General features: G+C 34.0%; 1 protein-coding gene across 3 annotated transcripts in view; it reads left to right on the forward strand.

Moving 5' to 3' along the window:
* The window catches only part of LOC111149265 (nuclear transcription factor, X-box binding like 1), a 74,115-nt gene that overhangs the window by 15,338 nt on the left and 43,999 nt on the right, over positions 1-14,778 (forward strand). For all 3 annotated transcript variants that reach the window (XM_022506233.1, XM_022506231.1, XM_022506232.1), the window contains exons 3-11: positions 1,586-1,695; positions 4,195-4,328; positions 7,467-7,645; positions 7,920-8,081; positions 8,189-8,289; positions 8,905-9,019; positions 9,954-10,078; positions 10,762-10,884; positions 14,538-14,628. In XM_022506233.1, coding sequence (XP_022361941.1) covers positions 1,586-1,695; positions 4,195-4,328; positions 7,467-7,645; positions 7,920-8,081; positions 8,189-8,289; positions 8,905-9,019; positions 9,954-10,078; positions 10,762-10,884; positions 14,538-14,628 — 1,140 coding nt within the window. The remainder of the gene's footprint in view (positions 1-1,585; positions 1,696-4,194; positions 4,329-7,466; positions 7,646-7,919; positions 8,082-8,188; positions 8,290-8,904; positions 9,020-9,953; positions 10,079-10,761; positions 10,885-14,537; positions 14,629-14,778) is intronic.

Here is a 14,778-nt window from a genome sequence, read left to right on the forward strand (position 1 = left end):
ATTACTGAGGCTAGAACTTCTAGTACTATGTTGAATAGTAGTTCTTCCTAGAAACATTGCCAAAGGCAAGGGAAACAAGGGCAAAAAATGAGCTGTTGAGACTTCATCAAGATCAAAAGCTTTTGCACAGCAAAGGAAACAGTCAACAAAACCAAAAGACAACTGACAGAATGGGAGAAGATATTTGCAAATGACATACCAGATAAAGGGCTAATATCCAAAATCTATAAAGAACTTATCAAACTCAAGACCCAAAGAACAAAGAATCTAATCACTCAAGGAATGGGCAGAAGACATGAACAGACATTTCTGCAAAGAAGACATCCAGATGGCCAAAAGACACATGAAAAAGTGCTCCACATCACTTGGCATCAGGGAAATACAAATCAAAACCACAGTGAGAAACCACCTGACGCCAGTCAGAATGGCTAAAATTAACAAGTCAGGAAATGACAGACGTTGGCGACGATGTGGAGAAAGAGGAACCCTCCTACACTGTTGGTGGGAATGCAAGCTGGTGCAGCCGTTCCTGAAAACAGCATAGAGGTTCCTCGAAAAGTTAAAAATAGAGCTACCCTATGACCCAGCAATTGCATTATTGGGTATTTACCGTAAAGATACAAATGTGATCCAAGGGGACACATGCACCCAAATGTTTATAGCAGCAATGTCCACAATAGCCAAACTATGGAAAGAACCTAGATGTCTATCAACAGATGAATGGTTAAAGAAAATGGTGTATATATACAGTGGAATACTATGCAGCCATTAAAAAACCTGAAATCTTGCCATTTGCAATGATGTGGATGGAACTAGAGGGTATTATGCTAAGTGAAATAAATCAGAGAAAAACAATTATCATATCATCTCTCTGATATGAGGAATTTGAGAGGCAGGGTGGGAGGTTTTGGGGGGCAGGAAGGGAAAAATGAAACAAGATGTTACTGGGGAGGGAGACAAAACCATAAGAGATTCTTAATCTCAGGAAACAAACTGAGGGTTGCTGGGGGGGGTGTGGGGGAGGGATAGGATGGCTGGGTTAGGACATCAGGGAGGGTATGTGCTATGGTGAGTGCTGTGAATTGTGTAAGACTAATGATTTCACAGTCCTGTAGCCCTGAAACAAATAATACATTATATGTTAATGAAAAAAAGCCAAAAAAAAAAGAAATGTGCATTGTATCAACACACATTTATACTTACCCTAAAGGGCTCTGCTGAGCTTAGACTTTGCAAGTTCTTTCACTTTGCTTGTAGGTATGCTTTCTCTTGTAATTTGACCTCCTGCTGCCCTTGCCCACGTCTCTGTCCCCCACCAAAGTTGTTATGGACTGTACAGCAATAAAAGCAAGTATGTTCTCAGAGAGGGCTGGTGTACTGTTTTTGAATTAAGGACAGACGATCTAATGCATGGACTTTGTGACCTCTTGGCAGCTCACTGGTTGCTTTTTTTTAAACTTCTCATTTTTCAGCTGTGTATCGAATAATTGACAATGGCTACAATTCTCCCTGTGGTGCTATTTAGTGAGTCTGTGTTATTTTCAGATGTTGCTTAACATGAGTTTTTCGATTTTTAAATTTCAAGATGGAGATGTGCGTGAATTAGAGCGAACCAGACAGTATGTACACGAAGCTTTCCAAGCAGGGGCTATGACATGCTTAATTTGTATTGCTTCAGTGAAGAGAAACCAAGCAGTAAGTTCTTCCCTTTATCTATATTAATGCATCTCCCCCAAATATCTTATTTTGCACTTATCATATTTCGCCATTTATTATTCTTTTATTTTTGTTCAAAAACACTTCACTTGAGAATTTTATTTATGAATTAATAGTCATTTTATAAATCTGTAATTTGAAAAAAATTAACTCTACATGAGCAGCCAATCTTTTTAGCACTGTTAATGTAAGTGAAGCAGATATCTTCAGTTTTAATGCATGTGTTAATTTGAGAAAGCACAGCATCTGCACTTTAGAGTTTCCCACAAATACTGAAATGTTAAAATGGACTAAATTTCACTACTTTCAGCAGGTTTTAAAAAAGGGAGATATAGTCCCTGCCTTGAAGGAAATAGAACCTAGTCATGATACTTAATAGTTTATTAGTGAGCTTCTCTTGTTTCTTGTGTTGAAGACACTCCAGAAAATAGCTGGGGTCCCTGGGGAGAGATGGATTCAGATATAACTCATGTACTTGGAGGTGCTATGGTCTAATGTGAAGTTATCCATACGTAAATTTAAAAGAGCATTAAAGACACAATTAAGGAGAAGTAATGACTGAATATGGTAGACTCAGTGTTTAGACTCAGAATAATCTATTGTAGCAGCATTGCCTAGACAAAATCAGGCCGAACAAATTGAGTTGGTCGTGTTGTGTAGAGTGAATCAGAAATTTAACATAGATTGGATAGGGTAGATGTGAATGTGCCTTTGGTGTCTGGAGTCACATCTGGTTGGCTTACTCTGATTTCTGCTAGTGGATGAATAGTCACTCTGCATGTGGTTGTAGTCCCACCTTAAACATTTGCTGTGTGTGTAGATTTATTCATTCATTCATTTATTTTTTTATTTAATTTCTTTTCAGTGTACCAGAATTCATTGTTAATGCACCACACCCAGTGTTCCATGCAATACGTCCCCTCCATAATACCCACCACTAGGCTTACCAAACCTCCCACCCCCCGCCCCTTCAAAACCCTCAGATTGTTTTTCAGAGTCCGCAGTTTCTCATGATTCTTCTCCCCCTCCAATTTCCCCCAACTCCCTTCTCCTCTCCATATCCCATGTCCTCCATGTTATTTGTTATGCTCCACAAGTAAGTGAAACCATATGATAACTGACTCTCTCTGCTTGACTTATTTCACTCAGCATAATCTCCTCCAGTCCCGTCCATGTTGATACAAAAGTTGGGTATTCATCCTTTCTGATGGAGGCATAATACTCCATAGTGTATATGGGCCACATCTTCCTTATCCATCGTCCGTTGAAGGGCATCTTGGTTCTTTCCACAGTTTGGTGACTGTGGCCATGATTTACTTATTTATTTTTTACATTTTATTTTTTATAAACATATAATATATTTTTATCCCCAGGGATACGATTTATTTATTTTTTAACCTTAATCTTTTCTCCTTGGGATTTCTTAGGTAGTACACAGGAATCATGCACAAACACAGGAGCGTTAATGTCCCCTTTCTTCCACATGGAATTAATTGGCGGATGAGTGTCCCACCCTTCTCTCCAGTAGGGGTTGGGGCTGGGATAGTTTGAGATGTATTTTACATGGTTCTTCAGCAGGTCCATAACAGGACTGAACTTTGGCCCTTAGCAATAATCAGCTCAACAATATACCATTTATTGGCATTTCCTCTTCCCTACCTTATCCCCTCATTGTTGCATCCCAGTTCTTTTCTCAGGCACTGCTTTGGGGTAACTCAACTGGGAAGTTGCCTTCTTTTTTTTTAATGCTTCTGCCAGCTTATGCATTATGCTACATGTGTGATTTTATTGAGTAGTTGTGAAATGTTATAATGAAAGGAGAACTGATTTTTGTCATTGAATGTTGTCAGGTTTTAAAAATTAATTTACTATTATTAAGTTTAAAAATATATTCTTAACTTTTTTGCTCATTTAATTTTTGGTTTAGCATTAAGTGCTAGACTAATAGGTTTTTTATAACGAAAGGGCTATATACAGATATATGTACATAATATATTTCAGGATTCCTCTGTAGAATTATTTATAATTAGAAATAACCTAAATGTCCAGTGAGAAATTGGTTAAATTATGATATATAAATCTATATGATATACAGCTATAAATACCATGTATGAACATATTTAATAATGGTAAGTGCTTATAGTATATTAAAAGACTATAAAGTTACATATCAATTTATACAGCATGACCTTATTTTTAACAATTATGAAATATATACCAAAACAATTGGAGGTCATTCAGAATGTTAGTAGCTAGTGATTTCTAGCTAAATGATTCTAGATAATTAATATTTTTATTTAAAATGTTTTAAACTGAAATTTTTATGAAGAACAGTTCTTCTATTAGACTGGAAGGAAAAATTTTTTTCTTTAGTCCTTGGGTAACTCTTCAAAATAGTGTGTCACTCACTTTAAAGTAGTGTAGGGTTATTGAAGAAAATCATTGCATACATGTTAATTTCTGATACCTTTTTCTTAGGTTTGGAGCTGTTCAGGATGTTTCTGTATATTTCACATGCCATGTATCCAGAAGTGGGCTAAAGATAGCCAATTTCTGGTATCTTCTCCTTTGACGGATGACGATTTTGGAAAGAGAGACTATCCTTGGCCATGGTAACTTTCTGCTAATTTAGTTGGAGTAGTAAGTTGTAAAATAAGAGAAAATTGTAGGTCCTGAGTTGCCTTATTGGCAGCTTCAGGATCCATGTTGGGTCTTCAGTTAATTTGGTTTGTGGAGTTACAGTACTTTGGTCATGGCTTCTGTTTTTTCCAATTTGTATAACTGCTTGTTCCTTTCAAAAACCAATAAATCATTCAGACTTTTTCTTCTGCGAAACACCTCCTTAATTATCTTTTTTTAATAACTTCCATTTCTTTAAAATTCTCTAGGACTAGAATCCTTCGTAATTCTGGTACTTCTTTTCTGGAGTTACTGTTGGTATACATTAGTTAGTATCACTTGGTACAAGACTGCCATCTAATGTATTTTGATTATAGGCTTCCCAATTTTATCTTTGAAATCTCTCAAACTGCAGGTGTATATTAGTCAATCTTACCAGTTTTTCCACATTAATTTCATTAGTATGGCTTATTTTGGGTGAATATTTGATTGTGAACTCCTGTTATATTTCTAGAAAGAGTTGGGGAGTGGAAAATTTATATCTCTGCTAAATAAAGATAATAAAAAATTTATCCATACTGGCAGCTCGGAGGGTAGATTGACTGTCAAGGTACAAGCATAAACTTCAGGGGTTCTGTGTTCATATCAATATTCACTTTTGTAACTAATTTTATATTTTTAACAGAGGCCCCTAAATTGTGTAAGATTCAGACCTCGGAAAGCCTGGATCTGTATCAAATCTCCCCTTTTTACTACAAATGCTGACACATTTGTAAAATTTTGATGGTGTAGTGTTTTTTGTTTTTTTTTTTTTTTTTTTAAGTAGGCTCCAGGCTTAACTGACTGAGACACTCAGGCGCCCCTGTGGTAGTGTAGTTTTTCAAAAACATTTTAGACATACTAGTTTCTTTGAAAAATAATTCTCAGAATTCTGTGACGGTTTTTATTCCCATGTTAATGGGATATTGAAATTGATGAAGCAAAACGATATGTTCAGGCTTCTCTTACTCTGAAGTGGTGAAGGCAGGATTTGAAACCTAGGATTTCTGACTTCTAAATTCAGTGCTTTTCCGTTCTTCTGAGTTGTCTTTTATAATACTATTTTTATAGATACTTTTGTTTGCATTGGATATTAGCTTCTGTGAAATGGTTTAAAATTTTAGAGACTGTATTTGTTTTGCTACAGTATGTTTTTTTATTTATGGGAGGATTTCAGTGTTCAATAGGTACAAAATTAAACTAGATATTCAGACTCAATTTTAGAGATCTAAACCTTATGCATACTTTTTTATCACCCTTGCTCACCTTATTCTGTTTTAAGTGGTCATTTTGCCACATTGCTGGGAAGTACCAGTTAAAAGGGGAATGAACTTCTACTCTTTACTTAAATCTGAGGAACAAAAAATTGAATCAGCTGTGTAAGTAGTAAACTTCGCATTCTATGTTTTATATTTTTTAAGAAAATTAGTGACTGTTCTGGATTTGTTTAATCCTTATCAAGATGGAGCTAGAACTTGATACAAATATTAGTAGTTTTAAGTTAGTTGTTCAGTAGAATTCAAACATTTAAAATGCCGAAATGTTTCTACTAAGATATTGCTTGCTTATATATGACATTGACATAATTACATTTCCTTATTGCATGCCATTACTTTAAATAAAACACATTTTACACATAACGCCCTTAACCTCTCTCTCAGTCTCCTAGAACAATTTAGCCTCACTGTCGATAGGCAGTATTAAGGTGTTGTGAGTTGCTTTTTAGCCATCCATATCTAGGTGTATATTTAAAGTCTATATCCCCTTCCACTTCAGCTTAGAGGAATGTAGACATTTTTCCCTTATAACACTTCCAACAAAATAATTTTAGTTATTTATTCTAGATGAGACATGGTATTTTGTTTTTGATTTTTGATTACAAAACAAGTTGTTTGATTACAAAAACAAGTATCTTTGGTTGTTCTGAATATTTATGTGGCATTTATTTGGAAACAAAACATGGTCTTAGAGGTGCCTGGGTGGCTCAGTTGGTTAAGTATCTGCCTTCAGCTCAGCTCATGATCCCAGAGTTGCGGGACTGAGCCCCACATCACACTCCCTGTTCAGCAGGGAGTCTGCTTCTTCCTCTTACCTCACCCCGCTCATGTTTTCTCTCACTCTCTCTGTCTTTCTCTCAAATACATAAATAAAATCTTTAAAAAAAAAAAAAAAAAGGATATGGTCACAGGACAATGAAAATATAAATGATACAAATGAAAGTGATGACGTGAGACTTTTTCCATATATTACGCTAGCTATACTCATTTGTCTGGAGAATAGCAGGGGTTAGAACATCTTTTTAGAATGAAGAGATCCATGATCTACAAGTGGATTTGATAGGGCTGAAGGTTTTATTTTAATCGTGCCAGGTAAAAATCTTTCTGCTGTAGCAGAGAAAATGAAATAATATTTGAACTTTTCTTTGATTTAAGCACATTTGTTATGTATCTATTTTGTATTAGATGTTGAAAAATTCTTTATTTTCCCCCTCAGTTCTAAATTGTAGGCATGTTTCTTGCTGCTGTATTGCCTACCTATAATCTGGTTTCTGTCTTCTGTTTGCTGTTGCTAATATATTTTACTTATTTGCAGGTGACCCAACAAGCTTTTAAAACATTGAGCTTTATAAAAATTGGAATGATGACCTCAAGAATAAAGTTCATTTGCTTAGTAGAAAGCTAGTGTTGCTTTCTTTTCGTAGCTTCATTCTAACTATGTTTAATACAGTAGGAACTAACCACATGTGGTTATTTAAATTTTGAAAAATTGTGATAAATTCTGTTTCTTCCTCACTTGTATGTATTAGCCACGTTTTAAGTGCTCACTGGTCATATGTGGCTAAGGGCTACTTGTCTGGACATGGTAGGTATAGATGGTTCCTTCATCTCATATTATATTGGACAGAGCTATTCTAGATGGTTGAAATTGATTTTTGTAAAATCTTGTTTCTTATTTGTATAAAGATGGAGCAGAGGGTACATTTATTATAGAGTTAATTGAGTATACTCTACTCCTAAGTATGTTTATAGTCCTGTTTCTCTAGTCACTTTTAAAAATGAAATTAATTTCAGTAATTTCCTTCTTTTTTGTAGTCCAAAATGTAGGTTCGAATACAAACGATCTGACACACCTAGTAGGTACTACTGCTATTGTGGAAAAGTGGAAGACCCACCTCTAGATCCGTGGCTTGTGCCTCATTCATGTGGCCAAGTATGTGAGAGAGAATTTAAACCTCCTTGTGGCCATAAGTGTTTACTCCTCTGTCATCCAGGTGAGTTAAATATTACATTTCTAACTGTTTGTGGGTGGTTATTTCTTATGTTGAGGCAGAAAAAAAATTGTCAAAGTTTAATTCAGATCTCAAGTTTACGTAAGAAGATATTAGAAGATAATAGAAGATATTATAACTTTGCACCAATTTTATAAAGCTCAATGTTTTAAAGTATCAGTAAAGAAAGCTTTACAAATTACTGATACGTGTAGGAATTGAAAGTTTTAAATTTTGATTGATGAGGTTTTTTTCTTCCCCTTTCATTGGATTCTAGGTCCCTGCCCTCCTTGTCCAAAGATGGTCACAACTACTTGTTACTGTAAAAAAGCAAAACCTATACCTCGTAGGTGCAGTGCTAAGGAATGGTCCTGTCAGCTGCCATGTGGGCGGAAGTTGCTTTGTGGACAACATAAGTGTGAAAATCCTTGTCATGCAGGTAAAAATGTCATACCTATTGGGTGTTAACGACTTTTTAAGTAAAAATCAAAGCAGTCTTTCTTAGTTTTGTAATGTTTCTGTGCTAATGTATCATTGCAATTTTAGGAAATTGTCCGCCCTGTCCGAGAGTTAGTAGACAGAAGTGTGTCTGTGGGAAACAAGTAGCTGAAAGGAGCTGTGCGAGTCCACTGTGGCACTGTGATCAAGTGAGTGTATATGCTTTTGGAGGGATGGGTATTAAAGAATGCAGAAAGCATAAACAATTTGAGATGCTAATTAGGTTTAGCTGGATAAATGGAAGAAGAAGAGCAAACCAAATGAATTACATTCATGTTTTAGGAAACTAATTTCCAATTTAATATAACTTTAATTATTGGAGGACATTTTTTCTTTTCAAATTAATAGATATTTGTTGACTTTTGGATTCAGTACCTATGTACTCTGCTTCTCTTCAACTAACACCACTCCCTTCTTGAGTTAATCCAGTTGAGGAAGTAGGGTTTTGTAGATTGTCCTAGAATTGACAGGGTTTTAGTATCATTTAGAAATCTTTGGTAGATGGCCATATGAAGCTATATGTACTTTTTCCCCTTTATTTTAAAAATACACTCTTTGGCACATAGGAAATATATTCATATATGTTCGTATGCATGCATGTGTGTGTGTGTGTGTGTGTGTGTGTGTATGGTACCTATATAAAATATAGAGCATTTTATGAAGAACATAAAGAAGTGGCTTGTGATTGAAAAATGGATTAGGTCATGCACAAAAGACTTTTTGTTGACTTTGAAGTTTTATGTGCTTATTGCATTTTATTTTAGGTATGTGGAAAAACATTGCCATGTGGTAATCATACATGTGAGCAGGTTTGCCATGTTGGTGCTTGTGGAGAATGTCCTCGATCTGGGAAAAGGTTCTGTCCATGTCAGAAGTCAAGTAAGACTTTTTTTAAACCTTTAGTGGAAAATGATTATTTCTCATGTTCACTTAGAGTACATCCCTAATTAAATTAGATTTCTGTGGAAGTTCATAATGTAATTTCAATAAAAATGTCAATTTGATATTAGATTTTTTTTAATGTTTGCTGAAAGGACAATATGGCTTAATGGGTTAAGAACTCACACTTGGGAGTCAGGCATATACCGGTTCAGATTCCACCTTCATGAAGTATAGTTTTTTCAAGTTAAATGCAGTAATAATATTTTTTTATAAGATAAAGAGAATGAAATGAGCGAGAATTAAATGATAAAATGTGCATAAAGTATTTGGTATAGTGTCTGGCAATAAAGGAAACCTCATAATCATAAACTGTCATCATTATTATATTAGGTTATGGGTGAATTTAGTTTCGCTGCCTTGAGATAAGGCACAGAACATTGCAGTTTGGGTGTACTTCTTTAACTCTGCACCAATTCTAGCACACATATTTATAAGATTATTGCCAGCACTTGTCTTAATAGGTGTATGTTAAAGGTCAGTTTCATAATGTTCTGAAGTCTACATCTTTTTTTTTTTCTTCTAATCCTGTGAGGTTGTTAAGAGCAAATTTTCTTTTTATAATTTTGTTTATTGTAGAATCTTTTGTAGAGGTTTATATGGTCTTACTCTTTTTTAGGTAAGTATTTCTGAAGTAGTTAGCTCATAAACATACGTGTCTTGAGGATGGTAACTTGTTATGTGTCAAATTCTTTTTTAAAAACAGACTTTTTAATTAGGGATTATTTTCATTAAATGTAACTCTTGCAATAATTATGTAGATGCATATATTCACAGTCTGAAAGGGCTATTTAGGGAGTGAAAAGAACATGGCATGTTTTTAATGCTTTAAAGCAATGTATCTTACTAACTTTGACTTTTTGTCTGCTTTTAGAGTTTTCTTTGCCGTGTACAGAAGATGTACCAACTTGTGGAGATAGTTGTGACAAAGTACTTGAATGTGGAATCCATAGATGTTCACAGCGTTGTCACCGAGGTCCTTGTGAAACATGCAGACAAGTTAGTCCTCTCCTGTAATAATTAATTTTAAAAACCACCTATCATAGTATGTCAAATAGGATTATGCTATAATTGTTTTCCATTACTTTTATAAACATCTATATGATGATCTGTATGAGCTTTGTTGACCTAATATTTATGGTAGAGAAGCAGGAGAGTATGCCAACAATCAAATCTAAAAATTAGCCTTTGGTTTTGCTTGATAAAAGTTGACATGTTGTCATTTTTATAATCTAGTTTTATCTGTCTTTTCAGAAGATATTCAAAGCAATGATAATTCAGCCTAGTGATGATGGAAAGAAATAAATGCTTAGAAGTGAGATGTTGAAGTTATATATGTCATTTTGGTTTTGACCATGCTACTAAATAATCCAGTTCCTTTGTTTTACTGAAATAAGATGTGCAGATGGTATGGTGTAACTAGATGTTATTTTAATGTGTGTTATTGTTTTACTATTTAATATCCAATTTTACTAAATTTAATAATAGAAATTCTATGAAGTCTTTGTGAAGTAAGATACAAACAAATGTCTTAGGAAATTGGCTTTATTATTGGTAAAGTCCTTTATATGAAAGATGTTTTAAACTTTCCTTCTTTATTCTTCACTAATTACAGAGATTGCAAAATGGAGGAAAAATGTCAACAGAAGTTAGTTTTAATAGCATACATTTGATTCTTCCAGGAAGTAGAAAAGCATTGTCGCTGTGGGAAGCATACAAAACGAATGCCATGTCATAAGCCTTATATTTGTGAGACTAAGTGTGTTAAGATGCGGGACTGTCAGAAGCATCAGTGTAGGAGAAAGGTATGTGTAGTAAGCCTGGGAAACTGATTTAAAAATTGTCTTGAATTTGTATTTTTTGAGCCTGTGATAAGTGCCATCATGATTTGTTCTTCAGATGTTAAAGCATGTTCTTTGTTTTCCATATGGAATACTAGTAAATATTCTAGATTAATCTTGTTTATATTAGTGGGAAATCTTTACTAAGGTTTTCAAATGACAGGTCTCTTTTTGGTCCTGGGCATAAACGTTTTAACTTGGTTCTTGGGCTGTTTCTTTTCCATGGATTTTAAAACATCATGGTAGTGTTAGGGTGTGAGAGAGTGGTAGAGTGTTAGAGTTCATTTGGTGGTAGAGGCTTAACTTCCTAGTGTTCAAATCTTATTTATAGACACTTGGTTCCATATAAGTTGGACTGGACTATTTTATTGAATCTGTAAATTTGTAGTTTTTGTGAGTTCTGTTTATCATTATGAATTATACCTTGATTTCTGGTAAGGTTTTCTTGTTCTTAAATCTATTAAAATATAGTGATACTGTTTTGTTTAATGTTAATATGGATATCTTTTTCTGTTCTTTTACTCTTAACTCAAATTTAAAGTGGACTTCTTAGAGACCACATTTAGATACTATTTTATAGTATCTTCCACTCAAATGTTGACAATCTTTGTCATTTAATTTGGGCGTAGTCATTTAAATTTAATGTAATCTTTAATATGGTAGGATTTAAATCTGTCATTTGCTATTTATTTTCTATTTGCCCATCTGTTGTTTGTTCCTTTTCCCTCTTTTGTGTTTTCTCTTTGATCAAGTATTGGTTTTCAGTGATTCATTTCAACTCTTTTATTGGATTCTCACACATTTTATATCCATGTATTTTATAAACCCCAAATTCATTCAATTACTTTTGCTTTAAATAGATACCTTTTAAAGAGTTTGAAAAGGTAAGAAAAGTACTCATACATATTTATCATGGAATTCACTGTTTTTGGTGCTTTTTATCCTTTTACATAGATTTGGGTTTCTGTTTTCATTTTCTTTCTTTTGGAAGGACTTCTTTTAATATTTTTTGTAAAGCTGGTCATGACATCTTTCAACTTTAATGAACTGTCTTCAGCCATTGTGACAAATATTTCTGTAGTAGAATTCTAGTTTGACAACATTTCCCCCATACTTTAAAGATGTTGTTCCATTATCTTTAGCTTGCATATTTTTTTTCCCAACCAAGTGTATGCTTGTGATGGTTATCTTTGTTCCTCTGTACTGTATGTAATGCCTCTTTTTTCTTTGGCTACTTTTAGAGATTTTTCCCTATACTGTTGGTTTTCAGCAGTTTATTTGTGGTGCTCCTGTGTAGCTTTCTTCTTGTTTCTTTAGCTTGGTTTCTGTTGAGCTTCTCTGGATCTGTTTTTAGTTTTCTTCAAATTTGTGAAATTTTCATTCTTTGTTTCTTCAAATATTTTTCCCCCATGCATCACCTTCTGAGACTCCAATGATGTGTGTGTCATGTTGCTTGAAGCCCTATAGCCCACTGATGCTCCATATATTATTTAGTCCTTTTAATTTCTAAAAATTTAATTTTAGCCTATATGTAGCTTTGTCTTCAGTTCACTAATTTTCTTCTACATTATCTAATTTGATGTTTATCCCTTCCAGTGTCTTTTCATCTCAGAATGTAGTAATTTTTTATCTCTGAGAATTGGGAGTTGAGCCTTTTTTATATCTCCCATGTCTGTCCTTAGCAGGTTCATGCTTTCCTCTATCTTCTTGAATGTATGGATGAGCTATACTTTTATAATGTTCATGTTAATGTCTTTGCCTACTGATTCTGTCATCTATCATTTTTGGGTCTATTGCTATTGATTGGTTTTTCTTCTCCTTTTGGATGATATTTTCCTGATTGGTAATTTTTTATTAGTTTCCAGATATTATGAACTTTAAATTTTTGGGTGCTGGGGATTTGTTTGTATTTCTTTAAATATTTTTAAGCTTCATTCTGGGTTGAAGTCAAGTTATTTAGAAATCATTTGGTTCTTTTGAGGCTTGAATTTATTAGGCAGAATGAGGCCACCCTTTTATCCAGGGCTAATTTGGTGTCATTACTGAGGCAATAATTTTTCTAAGTACTCTACTTAAAGCCTGTGTATTAGGAGATTCTTCCACTGTGTCCATAGGGAACACAAATTATTCCTAGCCTTGAATAATTTCTTAGAAATGGTTGTGACTTCTCCTTCCAATGGTTCTTTCTCAGATTTGGGTATTATACATGTGTACTATTTACATGTATTCAATATATTGAATTAAAAATGTACATGTATTTACATGTATACTGTTAATCATGTAAAGACCAGTACTCAGCAGAGGACTCAAGGGGTCCTTCCTTGAGTTTTCCATAACTTTCTCTGTACTGCTACCACTTCTCCACAAATTCTAGCTACACTGACCTCCATGAATTATGAATTTTGTCTGCTCAACTTGGTGAGACCACCAGACTCTGCTTGTGATCTTCCTTGTGCTATAGCCTGGAAACATAGTTCTAAGCAAGTACTATCATAGAACTAACCTTGTTTGTTTCTCTTAGAGTTTGTTGTCCTGTGCTGCCTAAATGTCTAATGTCTAAAAACTGTTGCTTCATATATTTTTTCTGATATTCTGGTTGTTTAAAACAGAGTAAATCTGATCATTATTACTCCATCATGGTCAAAACCAGAAATATGTTGAAAGGCTTATTCAATTGATGGACCACATAGATTCTTTCCTCCCATTGTTACTGGCAGAGTGATAGGTACATAGTATTACTTGGTAACTATTAGCCTAATTGAATGAACTATTTTGACTTTTAGTTGCTTTTCAATAGAGTGTATTCTGTTTTAAGCTATTTTTTATACTTTGAAACTTGTTCTTAAGTAGGTTACAATCCTACGTTTCTTTAAGACAGTTGTAGTCTGTATTTTTTCCTCAACATTTGGATATCTGAGAGGTCAAGGAAGGAATTAGGATGGCAAGATGGGCTTTAAGCAGTTGCTGTGTGCTCATGAATGAAATTGGGGGAGGTCTGCACAAATGGATTAGAAGACAGGGAGGTGAGAAGATAAAGAAAGAAGCAATTAGCCTTTCTCTGTTTCTCTCTTTTAGTTAGTCTTTGATGCCATGGTTTGAAAATAAACTAATTTGATTTAATTTAATTTAATTAATATTAATATTAATTTAATTTAATAAACTAATTTGAAAAGAAACTAATTTGAAAACCAAACTAATCTATACACTGAATCATAGATTGATTTATTTTCATTAAATAATTTAAAAGATAGACTTAATTGTTTGCCTGAATTGACTGTGGGATTTGACCAAATCCATTCCCTTGGTTAATATTGGCAATCTCTGCATAGATACGTAGGAATGAAATTATCTAATGGGACTGTTTTAAGTTCCAGAATAATTAAAGGGCAAGGAAATTTAGCTTGATTTCATTAAATTAGTTCGTGGTCTATTTAAATTTATAAGTTCTTAGTACAGTCTGTCTACTTAGAATAATGTTCATCTTCTTGAATACTTTTATTCTTATGGTGAAAAGAAGTATCTTTTACTTTTCATGAATTCTGAGAATAACTAGTGATGACATTCATATTATGTGTGGTTTTCAAATGACTGTTCTTTATATATTGCTTTCCCTTCAGTGTTGCCCTGGAAACTGTCCACCTTGTGATCAAAACTGTGGACGGACTTTAGGATGTAGAAACCATAAATGTCCATCTGTCTGCCACAGAGGTAAAATTTAACAATAGCTGTAATTTAATGTTTGTTTTTATACAGTACTTTATAGCTGATAAAGTTTTTACATTCATTTTCTGATTCTTAACAACCTTGAGAAGGTAAGGCAGTCACCAGTATCCCCATTTTATGGGCAAGGAGATTGAA

This window comes from Enhydra lutris, unplaced genomic scaffold, assembly GCF_002288905.1.
Source record: "Enhydra lutris kenyoni isolate GAN:26980312 unplaced genomic scaffold, ASM228890v2 scaffoldscaffold21, whole genome shotgun sequence".
NCBI lineage: Eukaryota > Metazoa > Chordata > Mammalia > Carnivora > Mustelidae > Enhydra > Enhydra lutris.